At 38.6% G+C, this 26550-nt stretch overlaps 1 protein-coding gene across 1 annotated transcript; it reads right to left on the bottom strand.

The window, feature by feature from the left end:
* Positions 1-1137: 1137 nt before the first annotated feature.
* On the bottom strand, positions 1138-25923 carry ufl1 (UFM1-specific ligase 1). The gene is given in 20 exon segments (XM_007892928.2): positions 1138-4412; positions 6480-6660; positions 7265-7350; positions 8119-8199; positions 9141-9271; positions 10626-10792; positions 11231-11351; positions 12329-12412; positions 12415-12450; positions 12874-12997; positions 13788-13967; positions 15029-15204; positions 15744-15890; positions 17172-17230; positions 18456-18586; positions 19060-19174; positions 20244-20341; positions 21453-21481; positions 22284-22429; positions 25769-25923. Coding segments are annotated over 20 exon segments (2391 nt in total). The 5' UTR covers positions 25846-25923; the 3' UTR covers positions 1138-4190.
* Positions 25924-26550: the final 627 nt, after the last annotated feature.

Genomic DNA, 26550 nt, shown 5'->3' on the forward strand with positions numbered 1-26550 from the left:
AGTACATAGCTATGTCTCTAGACAAAGCAATTCCGAACTCTACTAGCCTTCCCCTCTCTGTATTTCATTTTCAGTAGTGCTATTTCCTGATTAAATACACTATGTGCATTTTAAATGGAACCGATTTAAAATATTCTCCTCAAACCAAATTGAGCATTTCACTCCAGGGAGCAAAAGTGCCAGGCAGTAAATACATAAGTAGGTAAAAGCTGTCCTTCATATAGGCATCTGCATACAAATTAGATCAACTTATCCTGAAGAGAAGTGAGCTGCAGCATTCCTTGCATCCAATCCTCATATTAAAATACTGCCTTCCTTCCTGAGGCCACTGCCACTACTCCCCAAATGTACACAATAATGAATTGATTAATGCAGTTAATATGCAATGGTCACTTGCAATCTGTGGGTTGCACTATTAATGTTTTTAATCTGGAAAGGATTCAGGAAGGTCAATACCGTGTGTAAACTCTAATTCCATGCACTGGATAAGTGCTGTGCATCAAGAAGACAATTATATGATTCAGTGCTGCTTCCTAGTGGTCTTACTCTGAGTTTCAGATGCTGGAGTCGCACATGTGGGTGAGAAATGCAACATTTCACAACAGGTTCAATAATTATCAAATGGACCACCAAATCTGAGGATTAAACATGGGACTGGATTTGTATGTAATAGACCTATTGTGAATAAAGGAGATTCAAGAAATTTAACAAGCTAGATATAAAATGTGTCCCTCCCTCACATCCCTCCCTGATCCCCAGCTCAGGTCCAAATCCCTGACTGTCCAACATCTTGGGACGTCCTCCCAACGTGTAAGGCGCTATACAAATGTAATTTTGTATTGTATCATCTGCCACAATCCCTCTTTGCCCATCTTCAAATCACATCCGAAGACTTTCCTCCTCAACCATCCCTTCGGTCACCTCCCCTTATTCACAATGCTGTTATTAGCGCTGAGATGCTACTCGTGTGAAGGGTGGTGTATTGTATGCAGTTACGTAAATGGCACCCGGCACAAAATAGGCTTGGAAGGAGCAATGTCAGATGCAATTGAGATTGGTAGTGACCAAGAAAGGGCTACCGAGGACTACTAGGTGTTAGATAAGCCAGAAAACTGGTGACAGTATATCTTAACAAAACAAAGCTCAAATTTAACTTTATTTTTAATTTAATGTTATAACAAAGCCAGAAATTATTAATCTTCAGATAACACCCAATTATCAGTCAGTTTTAAACACGTCAGGATAACAGGACAGTCTACCGGTCAAGACATTTTTCCAATCTATGTTTGCCTTCAAAATACAGTCACTACACTTGTTTTTACAATAAATCACACAAAGTACTATGAGATGGCCTCCTGACATTAAAGGTGCAATACAAATACAAGGATTATCACATCACTACCATGTGCAATTGAATACTGTGTAAAGAAAACAAGTTTCTCTAACCTTGTATCACAATTTTCTGTTCTGAATCAAGTAACTAACAAATGCCAAACACTTTCAAGATACACAAAATCTTTAAAAGTGGGTTAAAGCTGTGTTGAAAACTAATGAGATTATAGGTCTTATCAATAAAAGTGAAGAGGTGATCCTTAATCTGGATAAATTGTTACCTAGACCACAGTTAAGAGTATGGTGTCCAGTTTTGGTCAGACTACTTTATTATGCCTAGACCATAAAGGGTGCAGATTTACTATATTATACAAGGAATCAGTGGCTTTACCTATGAACACAGACTGGAGGAACTGGGTGTATTTTCATAAACGTCTTTAAAATTATGACAAGGTTTTGATAGTCAATGGGGAGAAATTATTTTTACAAATGGGTGCATCAGTGGTTCGAGGGCATCAATTTTGGGCAATTAGCAAAGGAGCAAATGGGAAGATTATGGGGATTTCTTTACGGTGTTGTTTGGATGTGGAATGCCCAACAAGGTGTAGCGGTTGAGACAGAATGCATGTTAACTTTCAAAAGGGAACTAGATGCCTAAAAGTGAGTATTTTGCAGGGGTATGGAGGAAAAACTGGTAAATGGAACCGAATGGATTGCTCTTTCAAAGAGCCAATACAGACACGATAGACTAAATAGTCTTCTTTTGTGCTGTAAATTTCTATGTTTTTTAGTAATACGTCCAATTACATTTTGGGAGTCAAACGAGACTCCCAGTCAATAAACCAGTCACAAATGACTGCTACACAAATCACAAACATTTATACAGACCAGATTTCTACAATCCCAAATGTACTTATTGTACACAGTACATGAAACTAATGAAAAACTACAATACCGCAGAATGTAGCAGTGAATCAAATCATAGTAAATACACAAATCTATTTTAAATCACATATGATCACACAAAACATAAATTCATTCCCTTGCAAATGTGCATAGAGAAAAAAAAACTGGTGAGAAAATTTTTGAATTCCTTTTCATTCTGATTGCCTTTTGAACAAAAATAAATCTTCCCAAGTTAAAAAGGGAACATGTTATGCTTAAATTAAATATTTTTGGTACGATGAATGATTATTACCAGGTGCTTTGAATCATTCACAGCAGCATACCGTTTCTGTAGCATGTTCTGCTAACCTTTACTGAAAGGGATTGCGAATGTACTACACACACTGTTATAAAGTGATGTTTCAATTTCATTTATGCCTTTTACATAGGGAAATGCTTTTGAAATACCATGTTTCCAATATGATGATTGCAAGTGTTGCAATTTCTTTTATCTGCAACACTGTGTATAATTACAGTTACAGTTATACACAGAAAACAATTGGATTCTATTCAGAATTGCAGTGTGCATCAGGGTACCAAATCAACTGCTAAGCCTTAGATTGCAGTAGTTTACAGACAAGAGTGCACCAATCTAGTACAGGCACTAACTAAAACTATACTATATTGTGTTAAGCCAAAATGTCTGGAAGAGACATAGAGCACACTTTCATCAGAGTGGGAAGAGGAAAGAAGAATCCTGGGAGTGTCGCAAATCAAGAACTCCTAGTCCTTCACTAGTGGTCAAATGCAGAAGGGAAGAAGCTGGGAAATACAACATTCACTTTACTTCTTCAGTAGCGAAGCGGTATGACACAGAACCAATTAAAGAAAGGAAACAATTTAATGCAGTATCCTGCATTAAAGCAACTATGCATTTAAAAATACGCAAATTAGAAACTTTGGTTTTACAATTTTTAAGAAAATGAAAATTATAAACCAGGTTTCTAGGATTATAGCAAGACTCAAAATGGTGACAATTTCTTTCATGAACGGTCACAACTCTGCTCTCAGGTAACTTCAGCAGTTATTAAGTTTTAAGTTTTAAGGCAGGGATTCCTAGCACTGAGGTACACTTCAATTGAGGCACACATGTCCACAAAAACGGTCCTTTAAACAATCTGAAAACAACAAACAGAATCTATGGAAACATTTTATGAATTAAGAAAATACCATTTTGAGATTTACGACAACTTTCTTGAAACCATTCTGGACATAGCTCGCTAAAAAAAATGTCCAACAGTTTATGTTAAGAATTGTGGAATCCTGCCTTCAAAATTAAATTCACCTTAAATTTTAAAAGACCTTGGTCTTAAGGCTCTGAACGTAGATGTACTCTCGAAAACCGTAGTAGGTTCGTAAATATACATTTACAATTTACAATAGATTCAAATACATTTGATTGAAATCTTGTCATGTTAATAGGTAACCGCAATGAGATCTTTCAACAAAATCAGAAATCAAAGATAGATACAGTAGAGTGCTGTTATAACACGGATTTGCTTACATTGTAGGTGCCATGTGGACCCACGATCAACTGTTAAAAAATGGCTGACTTCCAGGTCATCAAGTCACTGCTGAAGTCACCTCTTGCGAGCTGCACATGCGGCAATTATTAGAGCTAGAAGCCAGTTGTCTTTTCTGCGCATATTCGCAATTGACATCAAGATGTGGAAACGCAGATCAGGATTTTTTAGAGCCTTAACTATTGCATTATAACAATGCTCTACTGTACTCCCAACTCTCTCCCTCCCTTTTGTGTTAAACATTTCTTCCGTAAAATACAGTACATTCCACCACAACATTTTATCTTGTGTTTAAGATGTGTACAGCATTTTAAAATAAAAGCGTTTGCAAAAATGCGAAATCTTTATTGTAAAGCACAAGGGCCGCTCCTCGAGATTCCACTCAGCATTTCATTCTTCCGTCACAGATGTTTTTCTGGGTTTCAGAACAAGGTCTTTGATGAACGGCGTTAATTCCTGCAGTTCTTTGCGACCGAGCTCCACCTCGTTTTCACCTTCCCCCTCGACTCTATGGCTATCTCCAGACTCCTCATCACCTTGACCTCCTTTTTTCTGGCCCACCAGCTGCTTTACTACCAGACCTTGGTATTTCACCAGGACTTTGTGCTGATCCTTGGAAAGGAACAGGAAAGAACATGGTCAAAACACAAAATATTGCAGAAGCTGGAAATCTGAAAACAAAAACAGAAGTCGCTGGGAACACTCAGCAGGTCAAGGCAGCATCTATGGAGAAAGGAAAGTGAGTCAACATTTCGGGTCCACGACCCTTCGTCAGAACTGTAGAACTATAGATGATAGACAAAAACTTCTGTTTTTATTTTAGGAAAGAACATGGTTATCATTTTCACAATTCTGTAGCATTCACACTTAACTACAAATACAACAACAACAAGATTACATTTGTATAGCGCCTTTCGGGAGGATGTCCCAAGGAGCTGAAATATAATCAAGTTGCATTTCCATTTAATTTAATACCACCCAATGCCATAGGAACATAGGAACATAGGAATTAGGAGCAGGAATAGGCCATTCGGACCCTCAAGCCTGCTCCGTCATTCAATAAGATCATGGCTGATCTTCTAATCTAACTCCATCTGCCCGCCTTATCCCCATATCCCTTAATCCCTCTATCCTTTAGAAACCTATCAATCTCAGCCTAGTTCTAGATTCTCCTACCAGGTGAAACAGTCTCGCACTGTCCACTCTGTCAAGCCCCATAAGAATCTTATAGGTTTCTATAAGATCACCCCTAATTCTTCTATGTTCTAGAGAATATAGGCCTAGTTGACACAACCTATCCTCATAGGTCAACCCCCTCATCCCAGGAACTAAACTAGTGAATCTACGCTGCGTCTCCTCTAAGGCAAGTATGTCCTTTCTTAAATAAGGAGACCAAAACTACACACAATACTCTAGGTGCGGTCTCACCAAGGCCTTATACAGTTGCAGCAAGACTTCCCTACTCTTGTATTTTAACTCTTGTGCAATAAATGCCAATAAATGCCATTAGCCTTCCTGGTTGCTTGCTGTACCTGCAAACTAACTTTTTCTGACTGGTGTACAAGGACACCCAAATCCCTCTGAACACTAACACTATCTCGTCTCTCTCCTAGAAAATAATCTGCTTTTCTGTTTTTGCCTCCTAGGTGAATAATTTCACACTTACCCACATTTTTATCCATCTGCCACCTTCTTGCCCACTCACCTCGCCTATCTATATCCCTTTGCCATCTTTTTGTATCATCCTCAGATCTTACTCTCCCACCTAGCCTAGTATCATCCACAAATTTAGATAGTTTAAGTTTCTTAAAATATGCCAAGAAAAGGAAGAATATTAAAACATTTTCAGAGTTTTTTGCTTTAATTTTTTTTAAAAAAATACAGATTAGCTGGATGGATGGTGTAATATTAGTTAGATAGAAAGTAAACCAGGAGAAAATAGGAAGAAAGCACCATAAAACATGAAAACTTAGTCAAGGTAGCATAAATTCACTGAACTTGCCTACTAGTTCTCTTCGATCCTCTTCGATCGTGCCTTCGATTGCCCTTCCACCTCTCTGCCTTCCCTCACCCCTACCCCACCCTTCCCCTATGCTCGGATCCTGACCCATGACTGTCCAGCTCCTTGGGATGTCCTCCCGACGTGAAAGGCGCTCTATAAATATAATTTTGTTGTTGCTGTTGTTAAGGGTTAAGAACAATTTCTCATAGAACTTACAACTTTCTGACAAAGATGAGAGTGCTACCAACTGAGCCAGGCTGACACACCCATGCCTTATGTTAGCAAGTGACAATACATTTTATTATTTCCTGTTTAAGACCATGAGGAAAATAAGCTGCTATTTCCTTAGTCCATCTTTAAATCTGTATTCAACTGACAGAATACAAAATTACATTTGTATAGCTCCTTTCATATCGGGAGGACGTCCGAAAGCGCTGGACAATCAGGGATTCGGAATTGGATCCGACCAAGATGATAGACAACAATTTTTTGACAATCAAACACAATAGGACACAACATTTGATTACTTGGGCCAAAAATCAATACCTTCTTTCAATACTGAACAGATATTTACAAGCTAAACCCAAAATACTGCAGATGGTGGAAATCTAAAACAAAAACAGAAATTCCCAGCAACTTCTGTTTTTGTTTCAGATATTTACAAGCTGGTGAATTACCTCAGGAATCTTGGTAAGAAGGAAAGTGATAAGCTGTGGCACGCATCTGCCAGGGGCATGAAGCATGTTGTGTGTAGATAGTTGGAACAGCAGAACTGATGTCAGATGCAGAACCAGTGCCGGGTCCTCGGTTATCTTAAGCTGTTCAATTAATGCCTGTCTGTGCTGGAAGATCACTTGCCTAGAAAAGAGAACGCATTGAATGAACACAACCTGATAAGATGTAAACCAAGTTATCCCTGACCCAGTTAAGACTGAACGTAAAACTGCGGGACTTGTATACTGGCTATATAAAGCTTCACTTCGTACTTATTGTCTTTTGTTCCAAATATTTTATCAATTTAGAAAGAAACGAAGCTTTACTAAGCTTGGGGAAATCATGACTGTTGTGGATGAGAGTGAGAATTCCATTATATCTCGCCTTAAAACTTTTATTTTTATCCACACAGCAGATCAGTCATTTTCTTAGTCGATGTTTTCCCAATGTGAAAGGTGCTATAGAAATGTAAAGTTGTAATATAAAGCAACATTTCTGGAAAGCATGAGAGATGGTAAAGAAGATTAAAATTATTGGCTAAAATAAGATAATCCTATTCAGTGTGAAAGTCTGTCATGGACATCAATTTTAAATAATAATAATAAATGCCAATGATATTCAACAGATTGTAACCTCTTAAGGACAAACATCATCTTGTTTATCCAAGTGATATTATATAAAGCTCTGACCACATCCACTCCTGTATCTGGAAAACAGACCTGTCGACAAACGTTTTCTAATTTTTTACCTTTCTTTCTTTTTATCTCCTTTTTTGAGCATAATTCCACAGATTTCTGCTGCACCATCCAGCACTACAAAAAATTCTTCTGTACTCTGGTAGGGCAATGAAGATAGCCAGTCAACAGTAAGTCCATGTCAACCAATTATAATAACAACAACAACAAGATTACATTTGTATAATGCCTTTCACGTCGGGAGGACGTCCCAAGGCATTATAAAAGTTTCCTCTGAAAGGATTAGTCTTATTAAATGGGATGGCCAGTCACCGACCAACATTACAGCAACAAGAAGATTACATTTGTATAACGACATCCTATCACACAGTGTGCAGAATATGTAGTTAGTTACATTACCCATTGCTTCTGAGCTCCACTATATTCTACATCCATAAATCCACAATCATCAGACGATATCTCTTTGGTCTTCTATATCTCAATTACCTTGTTTCATTGGGATGACCTCTGTGAATGACGAACAAGGCTTGTCCAACAAATTCACAGTAGATCTCAATATTATAATTTGTTCTGTGCTAGTCTCAAATACACTTAAACCCCGGCTAACCGGACTATTCGGGGGGGGAGGGAGGGGGGGATATTCGGTCCGTCAAGCTGGAACTTCCGGCTAAATGTAATTACAATGCCGCGAGATTACAGACGTAATTAAGTAAAACACTTCCACCAATTTCTCTGATTATTAATAATAAAAGTGCTTACCAAGAAAAGTAAATATTAATTAATGTCTGAAGTACTGTGAAAATAATATCTTAGCTAGAAGATTAAAAAATGTAATAGTTTTAAAAATCAGTGGGCCAAACTGATACAAAACATACTTTGCTGCAGTGACCAAAGTTTAACAACCTACTTTGCCATTTAGGGAATTATGGAGCTTTGTAAGAGAACTTCTGCTTTCGTCAGGAAATTTTGACAACATTTTCAATCGGATCTGAAACAGAATAATGAAGTGTAATAAAACAGAGATTCTTCACTAGATTCACAATTTAATTTGAATCCTCATCTTAATCCTTAGGGTTCTTGAATTTAAAAATCCGAGAGTTTGAAGTGCTTAATGTGCCAAATCTACTGTGATGCTGTAGTTCAAAACAGCAATCAACAACTGGGCTCTTCCACACCAAGTGCTTATTGATACATATATAACTGTGGATACATTTGACTGAACATCAATGGTGTTGGCGAACACAATTTAGTTTAATTCTAGATGCATCACTCATAAGTCAAAGTCCCACCCTCTCACTGCCAATTTTTTCTCCTCCTCCTTGTCCGACCCTTTCTTTTGCTATGGTTATGGTACCACAGGGATTCAGGTACCTTCCCCCGAATCACCATTATTCATTTATAAACCTCGCCAATGGTTCAAGGCAGAACATATGATCCAGGGAAAGGCAATAGCACAACATCTCCCCTCCCCTATCCCCTCCCCACAGACAAAAGTTGCTGTAGGAACAGGAACCCTAGCTAATTTTCCATTTCCAGGAACATGACAGTCAATTTTAGTGTCTTTGGTGCCACAGTTGAGAGCTGCCAACTCAGCCGATCAATGATTGAACCTGGTACCTTCCCAATCAGGATATCTCGGCTACTCAATGTATAAATACTGAATCATCAGGAGAACCAAAAGAAGCCCTCTGCCACATATTCAGCATGTTCTCTTTTACATGCTTAACATAAGCTTCTTAGACTTAAGAATATCCAGTTGAAATTGCAGTTATATATTGTGAAAATGAAAAAAACAAATCTATGACAAGCATAATTTATGAGTTGACAGTCACAACTGAAAGGAGGAGCTGCAACTTTACCTTCTGGTAAAGAACGGAGGATGAAATGGCGTTAAATTATTTTTCAAACAAGACTCTCAGCTCATCATACCTCAGGGGTTATGGTGTTGTAGTTTTCTACTGACATCATTAAGTCTCCAGCCAAGAAGTTGAAAATGAGGTTGGTGATATCTGTGCAGATCGTCTTCAGAGCATGTTTTGCTAGCTGTACTTGCGTGTCATCTGAGACATCCAAGAAAAAGATATTGGCCTGTTGCACTCAGCAAAGGGAGCTTTACCTTTACACAAATAGCTGATCTGAAATTCCACTGAGTCTTAGCCTGAAAGACCACTTTGTCTTAAACTTTAAGACTGAGCATAATCGTGACAAATTCTTAAGAAATTCAGGCTTAATCTGATTCATTTGCAGTTGGTTCTTTTTAAGAACTGCATAAAACTGGTTAAGATCGAATCAGATTGAATTTTAGAATCTTTCAGATGCCCGTTCCCATTACTGTTTCCAGAGTTGTGACCCTGCACGAAGGACAGTCTATAAATGCAAGTTGTTGCTGCTCTTGTTATGGAACAGCATTGTTCCATGAAATTCTTAAAGGGAGAAATAATTAGACATCGTTCCAACTAAGTGGTGGTGGAAGTGAGGATGCTCGGGTCCCGACCCAACTGTCCAGCGCCTTGGGACATCCTCCCGACGTGAAAGGCACTCTATAAATGCAATCTTGTTGTTGTTGTTGTTGCCCTGTGGAGGTTATTAAAACTGTGCATCCTTCTAAATTTTGTTCAATCTCCTTCTTATTACGAAGGTGCAAGAGTCAAAGAACATTACAACTTCACTGAGGAGCATTAACTAGGAGTGTGGGTGTGGAAGTGCAATGACTCTACCCACACATTGGGCAGGAGAAAAGAGGCAGAAGGGCACTGTAAAATTGGTGAAGGGAAATAACCACCAAGCAAATGTCAAAACAGGCCACACCTAGAACTATCTGGGTGTCTGCAACATAGATGCTTAGAATTACTACACCCAGTTTATGGAGCACATCAATTTTCAATTTTTAAAAAAGAAAACATATATTGACAATTAAACCTGTGGGTAATTGGAATATTTCAGATCATCGTTACCTCTTGCAGGGCTGACAGTTATCTCAACTATCGTGCCTTTCTATTATCATGACCAGGAAAAGATTAAAAAGACAATCTGATTATTCTTGTGCTATGCTGGACAAACACAGCCACAGTAGCCTTCAACATTATAATTTGTTATTGTTCTGTGTTACTCTCGAATATATCAAATGGATCAGATTTCTTCATCCTCCTCCAAGGAGAAATTATCTCAGTGAGCATCTTCGACCATTGCTAAATTATCTCAGTGAGCATCTTCGACCATTGCTTTGTTCAGTGAATTTCAAGTGGTATAAATATATAATGTGACATTGATTATGCCACTAGAAATCATTCATCTCTGTATGGAGCCAAACGTAACTCATCACGAATTTCCAGCAGTACAGAATACATCCTGATAAACTGATGAGATACTAACTACAATTCAGGAATCACAGCATTCAAATTTCACAAAATGTACCTGTAAAGAGTTTGGCTCCCTTCTCGAATAACCTTATATTGTTGTAAAAGTTGGAGACTTCTTCCTGCAGTTCTTTTACAGTCTTCTTTCTGCTTGCTCCTGAACCAGCAGTGGATGTGGACAGGAACACTGAATGCAATACCTCCTGATAGCTTTTACTCAGAGGTCTATCAAAAGTAAACAAAAATCTGTGAATCTCCCATTCACTGACAAAATATACAATCACTACATTTCTTTTTTGCAGTATTAGACATGTTCTCTCGACATGAAAGGCACAATATAAAATGCAAGGATTATTATTAGCCAAAATAACTTAAAAAGTATCACAATTTCCAAGAGATAATTCATAAATACATAATGTGTCATTTTAATGTTTTTGCAACCTCTATATATTTTGACTATAAAGAGAATTTATAGTCAACTAAAAGGTGTTATTGCAAAATTTTAAAATATCATATGCTGGTAATTAAACAGTTAATTTAATGGTTAGTATTTGTAGATCAATTTTTTTCATCTTAACGCGTTTCTGATTGGTCAGTAGTTCTTGAAAGGATTTGCAGAAAACATGCCGTTTCTTAGTTTGTTGAGTTGCAGGATAGTTTTACCTGATTAAATGTGCTGCCAGTTCAGTTATTAGTTCCTCTGGACAGTCCTCAAGCCGATTCTTCAAAACGTCTTCAATTTCTTCTTGGGTCATGAAACGAATCTCTTTCTGTTTGTTCTTACCTATTAAAAACAGAAAACAATAAGCCAAATCAACAGGAGCAGGACTTTCATTTCTTTGAGACTGTTCAACCATTTGATTAGATCATTGTAATTCCATTTGCTTGCCTTTTTTTGCATCTCTTCATACCTTTACTTTGCAAACACCCATTCCTTTCAAACATCCCAATCGATTCTGCATCTATGCCTTCTGGAACAGTGCATTCCATTATATAATGGTCAGCAAAATCTAAACTTTACTAATAATCCTTTCACTTTTGAAGTTCATCTCAAGCTCCTCACAGGATATATTGTAAAGTGGAGTGACTGTTTTGTGGTTGAACCTTTGATAGCAATAACAGCCTAGATTTCAGACAAAGATTGTATTTTTACATCCCTTTTCAAGGGAAATCGAGTCATTTTCTAGACACTCCTTTTGTCTGGCTGCAACAACTTTTCACTGGTAAAATTCTGATTTATTTTCCATGTAGTAACAAACCAGTTACTGATGGGGAAGATGTGTTTGACTGAAAGAATGCTTGTTCCTTTGACAGTAGTCAGCAAATTCATACAGAGGGACGATTGTGTACACACACATATACACACACAAGCAAAGTCGATAGTGACTTTGGTAGTAGCCCAATGACTAGAAAGGCGACAATTTTAACCTCTGAACTATAAAAAGTGACATGATGTTCCAAGAGGCTTAACAATCGTAGCACCCAAGCTGGGGGTGGGGGACAACAGGGGTGGGGAAGGAAATGATAACTGAAAGTACAGTCAGAAAGTGGTAGGTCTTGATCCGAGTGAGGAAGCAAGCAAGTTATAGGTATGACTGTGAAGCACTTTGAGACATCCTCCTGATGTAAAAGGTGCTAAATCAAATGCAACTATTATTATTGTTATTATTATTACTTTGTGCACAATATTCAACCAAATCAGAGCCATTTTATTGCTTAACACAATGCTGGTCAAAACAGAAGCCTAATAATATAACATACTTGATGCTATTGAAGGAGTCTCTTCATCGCTGTCCTCTTCCTTTTTTCCCCTCTTTTTGCTTTTTCTGATCCTGATTTCTCGGCATTACCACCACCTCCTGCTCGGATACTTCCAGTGCCCTCTAGTGGAGAAATATTTGAACACTCACCACAGAAGCATCCAAGAGAAAATAAATGCTCAATGACTGTCCACTACTCATCCCATTTTTCAGGAACATGGAAATTAAAGACCTCCCCCTCCCCTATACATTTAGCATAAATACAAAACCGGAAGAAATGAATTTTCTTTTAGCTTGTCCTGAAGCAGCAGCAAAAATTTACATTCTTAAAGTTGCTCATTAGATAAGCTGCAAAATGTCAGAACCGTATACCTGAAAGGTACATTTTACATATTAAGCCTCAATCTAACATTAGAATTCATACCGTTAAAGGCTTCAGAACCATTTGTTCTCTTCATATTTGAAAACTGCTAAAAATAGTCAGTGAAGTTTACCTATACCCTTTTTAAAAAAAAGTAATCAACGCAATTTGTTTATAAACTTCACCGGTTGACTTCTTCTTCCTTTCATCTCGCTTGTCCTTTTTAACAGAGATCATGCTATCTGCAATAATAGCTGCCTGCTTCAGATCTTCCTCGGTGAACACATGAGCGTGATTATTCTGCACCTCCTAAGTGCAACAAGAATAAACAGAGTATGTGTAATTGAGCTCAGTTTTTTTGAAAAAAACAAAATATGATTTAAGATGATAAAAGGAATATACAAACCAAATAGAGCATAAAACATGGAAGAGATTTCCATGCAGCAGAAAGGTAATGAAACACAAATAATGAATTTCATGCAATGAATATGAGATCAAACACCTGGAAAACCTGTCTAATCGTCAACATCTTTACTGTAGAAATCACTAGAATGTTAGGATGTGCCATAAAGTAGACAATTAATACTCAACCTTTCTTCCCAGTCAGCAATAGGGCACTGCAGCCAATTTGCACACAGTAATGTCCCACAAACAACTATGAAGTGAATGACAAATTTTATTTGCATAATTGTTGGCCAGCACATTGGGAGAAACTCTCTTCTCGAATAGTGCCATGTGATCTTTAACGTCCACCTGAGCAGACAGAAGGTTCAGCATTTCATCTGAAGGACGGCACCTCCAACACCTCCAAGCACTGTACTGGAATGTCAGAGTAGAGTGTGCGTTCAAAGTCCCAACGTGGGGCTTGAACCCACAGCCTATTGAGAGTTTTCCAGAGTTGAGAGTGCTCCAGCTAAGGCAGAATAACGTCTGCACAAAAGCTGAATACAGATAAAAGGAAATTCCTGATAGTGATCAATTGTCGTGACAAGCAGAAAAAATTATTGTGTTACAGAAACTTTGATTTCAGTGTCCCTCTCTGCCTATGACTACTTTCTATCTATGACTTGCATTGGAACTGAATACGAGCTTCCGATACCTTTTCGGCTTTGTGTTGCATGATCTGCTCAAACAGAGCGGCACAGCTCCTGATGAACTGCTCACTGACCACAAAAGTGTCAACGAAAATCATGGAATTGGACAGTTTATTCAACGTTCTCATCACCTGTTGCAACAAGATTGAGGCATCTTCCACCGAGAATGAAGTGGGCAACAAAGACTGTACAGGAAGTAAATACAAACGAACACTTAAGACAGTATAATACTGGCAGAACTCAATATCACATCACAATTTGAGCCATTCATGCTGTGGAGCTAACTAGCACATTTGCTGATATTAAAACAATTTCCTTCTTTGCCCACTCATTTACTTTCAGCCACTATGCCCTAATCTCTGTAACTCTCTGCCTCAATCCCTCCATCTTGCCCCCTCTTTACCCGTCTTCAAATCCCATCTGAAGATCTTCCGCTTCAATCGTACCTTCGGTCACATCCCCTCTCTTTCCAGCTCGGTGTCAAACCACACCACTGTTAAGCACTCTGAGACACAACCCGCATAGGTCTAACAAGATCTGACATACCCTTCAATCTCTTTGGCAATGTACCGTCAACTGGAAATCGCACATTTATATTTCAGATCTTATTTTCTGTAACCAACATAAAAAATAATTTGGTGGGAGTTGAGAAAGAGGAACATGGTTGGGGGCTCGTCAAATTGAAATAATTGCTCAGCCATCTAAAGGTTTACAATTCTCAATATGGGCCAGACATTATGGTGAAACGTAGGCATTAGCTAGAAAATATACATTTTAATTAAGGCACTCACTGAAACATTTCAATGCTCACCACCCTCTCCCCACTCTAGACTTCCGTGCATGTTAGTATCAGTGCAACTCTGCATATTGATTTGCCATTGTATTTCATGTTCCCCATTTGATCCTCTCCACCATCGGTAGGTGAGCTTTCAGCCATTCTGTCCTGCTCTGCAACAACAACCCGGAGTCCCTCTGCCTTGACCAACCCTTCCCAGCTTCAAAACCATCTTAAGTCTCATCTTTTCCATCCCTTTTCTCTTCACCCAGATTCCCAGTCAGTAATTCTTGTTTAACTTTGAGCCAGTCAAGTGGAGGCAGCGAGTAGTGGGTTAGGGGATAAGCAGGTCGGAGAGTTAGGGAGGTGCCAGGGCACGAAGGGTTTTGAAGACGAGTGTGAAGATCTTGAAATCGATCCGTTCGGATTGGAGTAGAGGGTTTAATACAAGCAGTGGCACCGTATCAGTACCTGTATATCCACCCATGTGTCTGATCGGAGAGCCTCCTCCACTGAGGCCTCAACCTGATCCACAATCACATGTCCAACACAAGTTGCTTTTAAGTAGGTCAGTGGCGTCGATTTGTACCGTTTCTTTATGTAGTTTATCGGATCAGGGATTCCCAATCTGCTCAAAGTATCGTATTCTGGTACAGAGAAAAGAAACACTTTTAAAAAGAACAATTCTCCAATTATATGCCCAACATTACCCTTTGTCTAGAAAATACAGTCATTACACTTTACTGCACTTTGAGATGTCCTTCTGAAGTGAAAGTCACAATATCAAATGCAAGGATTACTATTATTGTTATACTTCTTCCACACCTGGTGAATTATAAAACAATATCAAGGCCTAGGATAAGGTGTTAAATAATTATGACACTTGAAACATGTTTTGCCTTTTAAACATAGGTGAATATTGTGCTGTAGCCATGATATCCATTGCAAAATGACCCTGAAGTTGTATTGGCCCGTGCCAGTCCAGTGTTGCCAGCTCTGTAATTAATTATACAGATGCTTAGCAGATGTTCTCCTATTCACACACTGGTCAGCATTTAGCTTGATGTCAGTTTTCAACCCTATTATTATATCCAGTCCGAAGCTCAAATTATGGTTTAAAATTGAGTCTTACAGTTCTAACACTCTAGCCTGTTATACTTGTATTAATAACCATTAAAACAATTACCCAAGTAGCCATTCTGCTTGAAAAAAGAATCCACCCAGTTATTCTGTGTTCTCGAGTAGATGTCAGGAATATAAATTGCCTTATCTTGTCTGCCACCAATCACTGCTCCATTCAATCGTCCACTGGTTAGAAGCTCCTCCAAAAAGGCTGCAACATTAATTATCCAATTACTCTTCAGTCACCATATTTTGCACATTTCCAGCATGAGAAAAGCTTTGAGAAATTATAGCCATGCGATGTAACCATCCCATGCCACATGATTATTTTTCATACTATCATACTCAATAAGGATATAGAATGGAATAGATGCAGAAAGCAGCAAATAGTGTGTTCCCAATTTGCTAGCGTGAGATACTCATAAGAGCACATATTGGAAAGTAAAAGCTTAACTGTGCTGCAGCCAGGTTGATGAAGTAAGTGGGAAATATGTTTATTGCATTTAAGATAAACATGAAAGTAAACTAAAAGTTAAAATATGATACTTAGGCAATAAATTAAGTAAAAATGGAACAGTGTGCGAAAAGGAGAAGATAGGTAGAGTAGATATTTAAAACTGTTTAAAAATTGCACATTTTAGATATTTAAAAATCAATTACAGTAAAAAAAAATCCACTCCCAATAGTGGAGCAGCAGTATTCACATAACAGGATATTTGCAGCATTGCAATGTGAGCTGAAATTACCCTTTCAAAAAAAGTGAAAGCAAAGAATTCCCTGGAGCTGCTAATGCATTAAGAGTTAATATTATCTGCACCATGGAAGAAGATGAGAAAAATAATATAATTTCCATTCTATATCCTTATTGAGTATGATAGTATGAAAAATAACATCCCTACAGAAGCAAAGCAAGGCTGGCAAAATGTGTTAAGAGTGAATCGACTCAAGATTTTCATCAAAGCTGTGTGGTAGCCCTCTAGTTAGTGTAGTTTTTCGATTTATTCGATGGGCTGTGCACCAAGTATTTCCATTATGTCCTCCATACTCCACTAAATCACAGTGCCTGAAGGCTTCAACCTCAGAAACAGATCTTGCACAATGAATCAACTATCTGATTCTGGTGTTAAATTCAAGGAGATATTCAACCTGTAGACTCACGTGTTGGGATTGGATTGAAAGACAATTTGCCTTCAATCCATTAGTCATTAGAAAATAAATGTTATCCATTTGAGGTCAATCCCAAACCATGTGAAAGGACTGTGCTCTTCACTATACATAGGGAAGAAACAACATTCTAATACTGTACTATTTTTATCTCATCATGCAGACAGTTTACAAAATAATTCAATTGAAAATGGTTCAACATACTGTTGTATTTACATATTGTATGATCAGAATTACACTGAAATCTTGTGTAACAACACTCTCCAAACAATAAAAGTTGGCAAAATTATTGAAACACAGAATACACAACATTCAATTGTAAACTTACAGTAAAGAAGACGTTCTTGAAATTTATAATGAGTTATCAAAGTGCTCACTGGTATTGGCCTATTGATGAAGAACAGTAAACAACATCAACTGCATTTCATTTCAGCTGCAAGAATTCTTAAAATCTTAAATTGTGTCACCCAAGTTGAGGAAAACACCATGTTAAACACAGACGACAACAAGTGAGTGTCTCAGCCAAGTCTAATCTCTCGTCACCCAGTGTCTACACAGGTGGCTTTCCAGAAGGGGTTACTGGACACAAATGTTTCCTGTCCCGAGTCTGCAAACACAACACCTACACCAATCGTGCTAACTGCGGCCCTCTGAGAACAGCAAAATCAACAATCTGGGAACTAAAACTACTGCTGTCTGATCGGCATGAAATTGGTTGTTCACTTTCAGTGAGGTTACAAAGAATTCTATTTAAGTTGGTTTACTTGCTGGCGGTGTGAACAGAAATTAAGGATATATTTCGATGAAATGAAAGTAACAAGTGAAAAAAATAGAAAATGCTACAGTATCAATTGAATTCTCAGCAGCTGAAAAGAACAGAAATTTTAAGGAATATAAACAACGAAACAGGATTCAATGCTTTTACGAGGGAACCATGTTATAACAATGTAGTTGGGGAGTTGGGAGGAGGGGGTCATTAAAAAAAGTGCCATAATGGGAAGCGATCACCGGTCAGTGCTTTGGTGTTCACCCCACATGTGTGCAGAAAGCCCCCCCAGCTCCATCATTGCCTTCCTGCATGAAAAGATCCTCTTCGGTACTGTCATTTCCATTATTGTCCGATATTAATATACACATAAATTATTCTCTGGGAAGGGGGGAGGGGAAGGAAGGTGCTTTGCCAGAAAATTACAAGCTATGCAGTTTTAGCTGGTTAGACTCCAGCAGCACCCCAACACATACTCTGGGGTTCCCAAACCTTGGCCCTTGCCAGCTGAGTCTAATACTCTCTGGAATCAGGTAAGGATATGTCCTTCCCGGGAGAAAGTGTGCATTCCATTCCAACACACATATGAGATGCATGAAACTCTGATTTGGATGCTCTTAAGCATGGTCAAAAGTTTCCGCATGTGTGAGACACCTAATTGACTAAAAAATAAAATATGAAGACATGCCTTTTTTAAATATAGTGAAACAAGTTGATCACTAATCAATAGCAACTAAAACTGGCGTAAACTTGTGCTCTATGCACAGCCATGCCACAGATTTTCTTCTAACACTCATTTATCCACTTTAGCATTTAGAAAAATATGTTTGAAGGCTCAGTTCCTACCTGGTAATTGCACTGAAAAGTCCACGAATACGTGCCTTATGTTGAGCAACGAAAGCATCAGTGAAGATGACTCCTTGATCATAACAATCCAACTGCCCATTTATAATTTTACCTAGGCGATGTGACAAAGCCTTCAAATAGAGATACAAAAAAACACTCTTAAGTAAACAAAAATATGTAGAAACAATTTCAGCGCTTTCAAAAAGTAGGATTTCCACTTTTTTAAAAAAATGAACTTTATATTAAGCATTGAAAGGAACTTTGAAATTGTATCACAATTGTAGATAAATAACAATGCATTTAGTAGACATTAAACATGCCACAAAATAGCATGTCTAGAGGAGGTATTGACATAAGCAGAAAAAAAATCAATTCGTAGATCCAATATTTCATGTTTTCAGAACGAAATTCAAGATCACAAACGGTTCGGATGAAGAAGGTTAGTTTTTTTNAATAAATACAATTACAGATATTTTAGGATTAAGTATTACTCGATCCGAGAGCAGCATGATGCACTTCAGTAGTCACGGTTACAAATATTGGGTTTTAGTCTCCATTTTAGTTCGCCCAACAATTTACATATACCATACTGTTATCTACTAACCTCTGTAATGAACTCAACAGGGAGGTCATATGTTTTACAGAGCTCTGATATGGTTATCTGCCCAGCTTCTTGTAGTCGGTCATTTACTTCTTCAGCCATCTGATCCAGATAATTTCTAGTTAAACAGAAGATCGTATTCTCTATTACCAGCTATATATTTACTTAGTCTAAGCATAATCTATCAAGACTCTTTTCAAACAAGGTTCCACCCCCAAAATAATTTGTTATTAGGCCATTGCCACACTTGGAAGTTACCTTTTATAACATTGTCAGGCAATTACCTCTCACAAGGGATACAAGTTACTCCATGTTACAGTATATACAGTGAAGCACACTGAGATGTTTTCCAACATGAAAACTTCTATACTAAATGTAAGAACTATTATTATCATAGATTAATTTTTGATGATGTGAATCCCAGCTTCAGAAGTGGGGTGGGTCGGGTTGCTGAGCCAGTCAGGTCTGCAGTACTTCAGGGTAGCGTTGATGACAGACTGGCAGCCTGGCACATCAGCAGGAGAAACAGACTGGTCAGTGGCAACCTGACAACCCACGGCCTATGAAAGCACAGGGTCCGGTTTTACAAACCCAAGCCACACAATCCAAATGAAAACTGTAAAACAAGACCAAACTGAAAACTGTTAAGAGAAACAAAGACAATCAGGATTGAGCCATGAAATCTGAAAATGAATCTTCTGAGCCCATCTACCCTTGAAAAGGTGGCTTTGGCATGACATCATTTCATTCTGCTCCAGTATTAATACAGACAACACAAACGTATTCACCTCTGCTCACAAATGATTCCCTAAAAGCTTTCCGACCATCAATTACATTATTGAAGAGAGCGGCTCTTCAATAACAATGAAATCTGCTGAGCAGTAGTCTGACAGTTTGTTCTTCAACAGGTAAACATGTTACAAAGGGGCAAGTTTCTATGAGACACTGGCACAGGTCTGGTAACGGACTATTCACGAATCCTCTTGACTGGAGGTAATGGATGGCATGAACAAAAACATTTTTGATAAAGGAAATCTCAAAGCGAACAATTATTTTGAAACCCAAAGCCTCTTATTGTCATAAACAAAATCTTGCTTTTATTGGTCGTTAACAGATTCACCTACTGTGTGATTCTTTTTTCAGAAAAAAAATGAAGGCGTTTAGGATAAGAAATTCTTAGTACTGACTCATCAATCAGCTGTCCCAGGATGAGCTGGATGCTTTTCTCCATTTTCGCAATGTCATTTGCTTTGGTTTCGATGTGCATTAAATCCACATTTAGAATCTAAGGGAAAAAAACATATTTTAAATAAAGAAAAACACTTTAGAAAAATAGTTTCTAACAGGTTAGCTTGTGGAATGCCTAGCTGCAAATGATTGTTGAAGCCGAGTCCATAAAAGCATTTAAAAAGGGAAATGAATACTTGATGGGGGGCAGGGTGGGGGTGTGGTATTAAGCAGGTATGAAGTAGGCCAGAGTTGACAAAGGAGAGGAAATGCCCTGGGAGCAAGATTATAAGAGATAGCCTTTCAAGGCAAGGATGAAGATCTTAAAAGTCAGTCCACTAGGGCATAGGGAGCCAAGCAAGGATGGGGTTGATGGGATCATAGAGTCAGGTGTGGATGAGAAAATGGACAGCAGAGCAGCATGGCCTGGAACTTAATGGGTGTGAACGTGGGGGGGCCAGCAAGGAGGATGTTGGAAAAATCATGTCTGGAAATGACAAAGGCACAGACGAGTGTTTCGGCAGGTTGGAAGGGAGGTTGTGGCTGAGGTTGTTGATATGAGGTGATGGAGGAAATCAGACTAGGTCAGAACCCAAATGAAAAGTTTGAAGGAGGTTTTGAAGGAGAGTTAAACAAAAGGCCAAGGTTTTGTACAGCCTTCATGAGCCCATAAAAAAATAAAAATCAACAGAAAAAGGTTAGCGCTTTAAGTTACTAAATGCTCCTTTGTTTGGTTCCTCCAGCTTCACTGTGGTGCTCTGCCAAGCTCCAAGCAATTCTAAACGATTAAACATAAAGTATCCCTCAAGGATTGTATCCCCCCCTCCATTTTTGTTATTAGTGTCTCGGTCAGAGAATCAATGACGATTTTTATTAATTTTATGTTGAATTTAAATCAGATTTCTATACATGAAAATAGGTATTCACAGGATCTGTGATTACTGGTGGATTATCTGTGAAGTACCAAATTGGTATCTTGAATTTTTCGGCTCCGATGAGCTAATATTACTGTCATACATCATTTGTCTTTGAATTCAATCAGAACCTAAAAAACTTTTATTTCTTTAAAGTACTCTAAATCCCTGACTGTTCCTCCATCACCTTGGGATGTTCTCCCGACGTAAAAGGCCCTATACAAATGTAATTTTGCATTGTATTGTAATACTCACTTGTTGTAGATCCACAATGTTTATTCTACCTGTAAAGTAGAAGAAATTAAGATTTATACAAGGAATTTACTGTCAATTATTCAAAGTACTTGAATGACTTATGAACATGTGGGTCAATGCAAATTGTATTTTACCCAATCATTTTTATTTTATTTTAATTTTTCCTAAAAATCTTCTAATCAATGATGACCAACCACTCTAAAGGCAAAGCAATAAGAAAAACTCTAATGTGAAGTCCTTTCTTTCTTCAAAGTAATCAATCCCAGATATTGTATACCATTTACATTGTTTCAAAAAATGTTTTTTTTTAAACTTTTAACAGAAGTTTTTTTTAGATTCAGAAGGATCAGCCTCATTGGTAATGATTGCGAGTTTCTGGGGTGTGAAAAAACCTATAGACATTTTCGAATGACTCCATTTACTTCAATGGGGTAAATGCACTTTTTAATATCCTGAATTGGGCATTCCCGTAAAAATACAACATCCACAAATATGTAGTACTATTCTATTTCTTGGGACGAGCAGCTCTGGGTCAGGTGACAGGTTCCCTGTTGAAATAGATGGATTCTTTGCAGCTCACACACGGGACTCTCCCCTAACATTCATCACCTGAGCAGTCTAGCAGAGAAGCTAGACCACAATCAGCTTTCAAAAAAAATGTAAGAATATTTTGTTAACTGTAGAAAATAATTTCAGAGCAATGCACTATTCAAATGTACGTAGTTCCCTGAAGATGACATTGCCTGTTTAACAACTATAACTACAATTATACAATTGCATTACATCTGGGCTGTCACCTCAATCAATTTGTACTTAATTTGCTAAACTCACCTCCATGAAAATAGAGCTCATCTCGTATTTCTCTGGCGATCTGAGCTGGAGTGATGTACTCCTTACCATCCAGTGTGTGTACCACATCCAGTTGTTTGGCTTCTGTAAGCTTAGCAACAATCTCAATGCAGTTTTGCTCAGACAGCCTGTATAAAATAATATAAACATTATAACTAGGAAATTAATTTCAAAATACATACACGATGAACTGTTCTTAAATATGAAGTGGGTAAAAATCTACTTCATCAAAATAAATAAAATTTGATTTACAAACTCTTAAATGGGCCATTAAGCCACAAGCAATGTACAGAAGCAATGTACACAACAGTGGAGCCCGGTTATAAATGTGGCAGTCAGAGCCCAATCGGCACTATATACAATCTCTGGGCATCCATTGTGCATTCGCAGCAACAACAGCTGTAACAAAATTACATTTATTGAGCACCTTTCACGTTGGGAGGACATCCCAAAGCGCTGAAAATGGCATAGAAAGCCGTTCAGCTCCATTTGCTCCATGGCTATTAGTGGGACATTGCTGTGCAAATTGGCTGCTGACTTCCCTACAAAATACACAGTCAAACTACTTTACAGTGTAACATGTGAAGCACTTTGCAATGTCTCAACGATGTGATAGGTGCTATATCACCTAGGAAATAACATTATGGGATATAGTACATAGGTAGTTTGGGATATATTCGCATGCGACCGCCAGAAAAGTAGAAGGCGACCGAGATGGACCTTGGTCTTTTTTCGTCCAGCATTTCTTATGTTCTAATATCAAATGCTGGAATTATTATCAGCATTTCAAAACACTGCACATTAAAATCCAAAATGACCATCTTCCATGATTTCAGGTTACCACTGACACCACTTCCCGCACATCACACGTCCATCAGGTGCATTTTGACGTGTTGATTGAGCCGGTGAGCGCATATTGGATTTTTTTAAAATAAGTAAACGGTGGGCTCCACACTCCAACATAAACTATAAGAGAATCAATGTTATAATGAAGGACATTATAACAGGGTTCCACTGTGTATGTAAAGAGAAGATTGGCCAAACAACTACAATAATAGAGAACTGAACTTTCATTCATACAATCAAAATTTCAATTGAGTTGTTCAATAATTATCAAGTCTAGTCTTGGAATGTTCATTGGAAAAGAAAATACAGGCAGACTCTACCAGTTGTAGCTTTGTTTTATTCAGACAGTGCTTTAAGATAACATGATTAGAAAAATAGTGCATTTCCTATTTGTAAAATGGTCTTTAATTATAATAATAATAATCCTTGCATTTGATATAGCCCTTTTCACGTCTTCTAGACGTCTCAAAGCGCTTCACATAATATACTATAAAATTAATTGACTGTATATTTTGTGGGCGAAACGTGGCAGCCAATTGCGTACAGCAGTGTCCCACAAACAATCGTGGATTGAGTGAACAATTTATTATTATAATTGTTTTTTGAAGGAATTATTACCTCTGGAAAAGCAATCCATCAATCGACTAAAAACTGGGTTCCTAATTGCCGCTCGGTAAATATAGGTGTGTGGACTGAGGAGAATCTGTCAACATATTGGAATGCGGAGAGTAATGAAGATCTCTACATTTGATGTAGCAGCTTTCATGTCTCGAGGATGTTGCAAGTGCTTCAAATGCAAAGGTAGACTGTATTGACTGTATTTTGTAGGCAAATGTGGCAGCCAACTTGTACAAGGCAATGTCCCATAAACAGCCATGAAGTGAATGATCAATTTTAGCTGATGGAAATCAGATAATAATACTCCTTACATTTAGTGTAAAATATTTCACATCAGGAGGACATCCCAAAGCACTGTAAACTTTAGTGACTGTGTTTAGTTGGTGAACAAGGCAGTCAATTTGTGCACACAATGTCTCACAAACAGTCATGAAGTGAGTGACCAATTTTATTTGGGAGATTGTTGGCCAGGATACCAGGAGAAACTCCCTTTTCTCTTTGTATAGTGCTATGGGATCTTTCACATCCACCTGTACAGGCCAACAAGGCTCAGTTTAATGTCTCACCCGAAGGATGGCACCTCCAACAATGCAGCGTACGCCCAGTTCTGCATTGGAGCGTCAGCTTCGACTATATGACTTCCAAGTCCCAACATGCGGGTTGAACCCACAACCTTCTGACTCAGAGGTGAAAGTGCCACACAAATGAATAACCACCACAGCTTCCATCTCTAAATAGTAACCAACCCATGGAAAGACAGTGGATTTAATATCCAATGTTAGTATTGTGGTAGGATTAGACTTTCAATATCCAAATAGCTCTTGTTATTGTGATCCCTGCTCAGGCAATAACCAGATTGAGCTCAGATGTGATTCTTCCCTTCCCCAGTAGAATAGCCTATGAGCATTCTCAAAGCTGCACCCATCTTGTGGGTACTTTGTACAATGAATGTCCGTCCCTGAGACTACATCCAGTAGAACAACAAAAAGAGCTAAACACCTTCAAAGTGAAGAGGAACGAGGGAACAAGAAAAAAAGGCTTCCAATTGCCATCCTCATAAATTAAGGTTATGTGTTGGTGGCATCATAAACAAGATACTACCATTATTTCTGTGTTCCCCCAAAACACTGTGTGTTATTTCTATCTAAACCTAAATTCGACTTCCAAAATTTCACATTTTTTTCCCACTCAATTAATCTTCCACACAAAATCTGAAAGCTGCATTGAGCTGCCATTGGGGGTAAACATAACTTGCTGTTCTGTTCGAAAGACAGATACTGCACTGAACACAGTATCCTGTGCTTTGAGATGTGTCAATGACTTAGTAATAAGGTGCTTGACCAAATAAATACATGGATCATTATCTGTTGTTATTATTGTTATTAAACTTGCTTCTACACAAATATTCCTTTTCATTTACATGGTAACTTGAGAGCAATTCACTCTACGAACATATGGTGACTGCCAATTTTAAAATTCTACTGGAAAGTCTCTATGCCCAATAACTTCACAGTTCTAAGAACGACAGTAAAGTCATGATAACTTGTCACTCCAAGGGAAAAGGGTTCAGTGGATGAGTTATCCAGAGGTGAGTTAGGCATACGTACGAATACATACATAAATGTGGCCAGATATTGACAGCACCGTGACTTAAGTGGTTGCGATAAGTTAAGTCGGGGTCAAGTTTTGAACAGGATGTTGGCATACAATTTCTTCCAGGCAACATATTAGGGCACGTCAGAAGAAACCCACAGAAGGAGCCAGTATAAAATACACTTTACACTAAATCCTGTGAAGTGTTTTTTGAGACATTCTCGTGACATGAAATACATATGAGCAATGCAGGGGCTATTACTAGTGTTTCCTGGATTGAGAGGCCTACACTACAGGCCAGGAAGCAGGAGGGGGTGGGGGAGAGGTGGCTGACGTCTGAGGGAAGGGGTTTAGATGGGGGGACATAACTCTGGAAACAATTCATCGTTTAAAACCTCATCGCCTCTCACCTTTGCATTGTACTGGCAAACTGCGCTCTCTGGAAGTCGGCGGCGAGCCGTCTGATTTCATCCCAGTCTCCGTCCATGTCCTCTCGTGTGGGTGGTCTCTGCGGCTGCACCTGCGTGTGTGTGTGTGTGTGTGTCTCTCTGTCACTGTGTGTGTCACTGTGTGTGTCTCTGTCACTGTGTGTGAGAGTCTCTGTCACTGTGTGTGAGAGTCTCTGTCACTGTGTGTGAGAGTCTCTGTCACTGTGTGTGTGAGTCTCTGTCACTGTGTGTGAGTCTCTGTCACTGTGTGTGTGAGTCTCTGTCACTGTGTGAGAGTCTCTGTCACTGTGTGAGAGTCTCTGTCACTGTGTGTGAGAGTCTCTGTCACTGTGTGAGAGTCTCTGTCACTGTGTGTGACTCTCTGTCACTGTGTGTGTGAGTCTCTGTCACTGTGTGTGAGAGTCTCTGTCACTGTGTGTGTGACTCTCTCTGTCACTGTGTGTGTGTCTCTGTCACTGTGTGTGTGACTCTCTGTCACTGTGTGTGACTCTCTCTGTCACTGTGTGTGTGACTCTCTCTGTCACTGTGTGTGAGTGTCTCTGTCACTGTGTGAGTGTCTCTGTCACTGTGTGTGAGTCTCTGTCACTGTGTGTGAGTGTCTCTGTCACTGTGTGTGAGAGTCTCTGTCACTGTGTGTGTGAGTCTCTGTCACTGTGTGTGAGTCTCTGTCACTGTGTGTGTGAGTCTCTGTCACTGTGTGAGAGTCTCTGTCACTGTGTGAGTGACTCTCTGTCACTATGTGT

The sequence above is a fragment of the Callorhinchus milii genome, unplaced genomic scaffold (genome assembly GCF_018977255.1).
Source record: "Callorhinchus milii isolate IMCB2004 unplaced genomic scaffold, IMCB_Cmil_1.0 Scaffold3, whole genome shotgun sequence".
Taxonomy (NCBI): Eukaryota; Metazoa; Chordata; class Chondrichthyes; order Chimaeriformes; family Callorhinchidae; genus Callorhinchus; species Callorhinchus milii.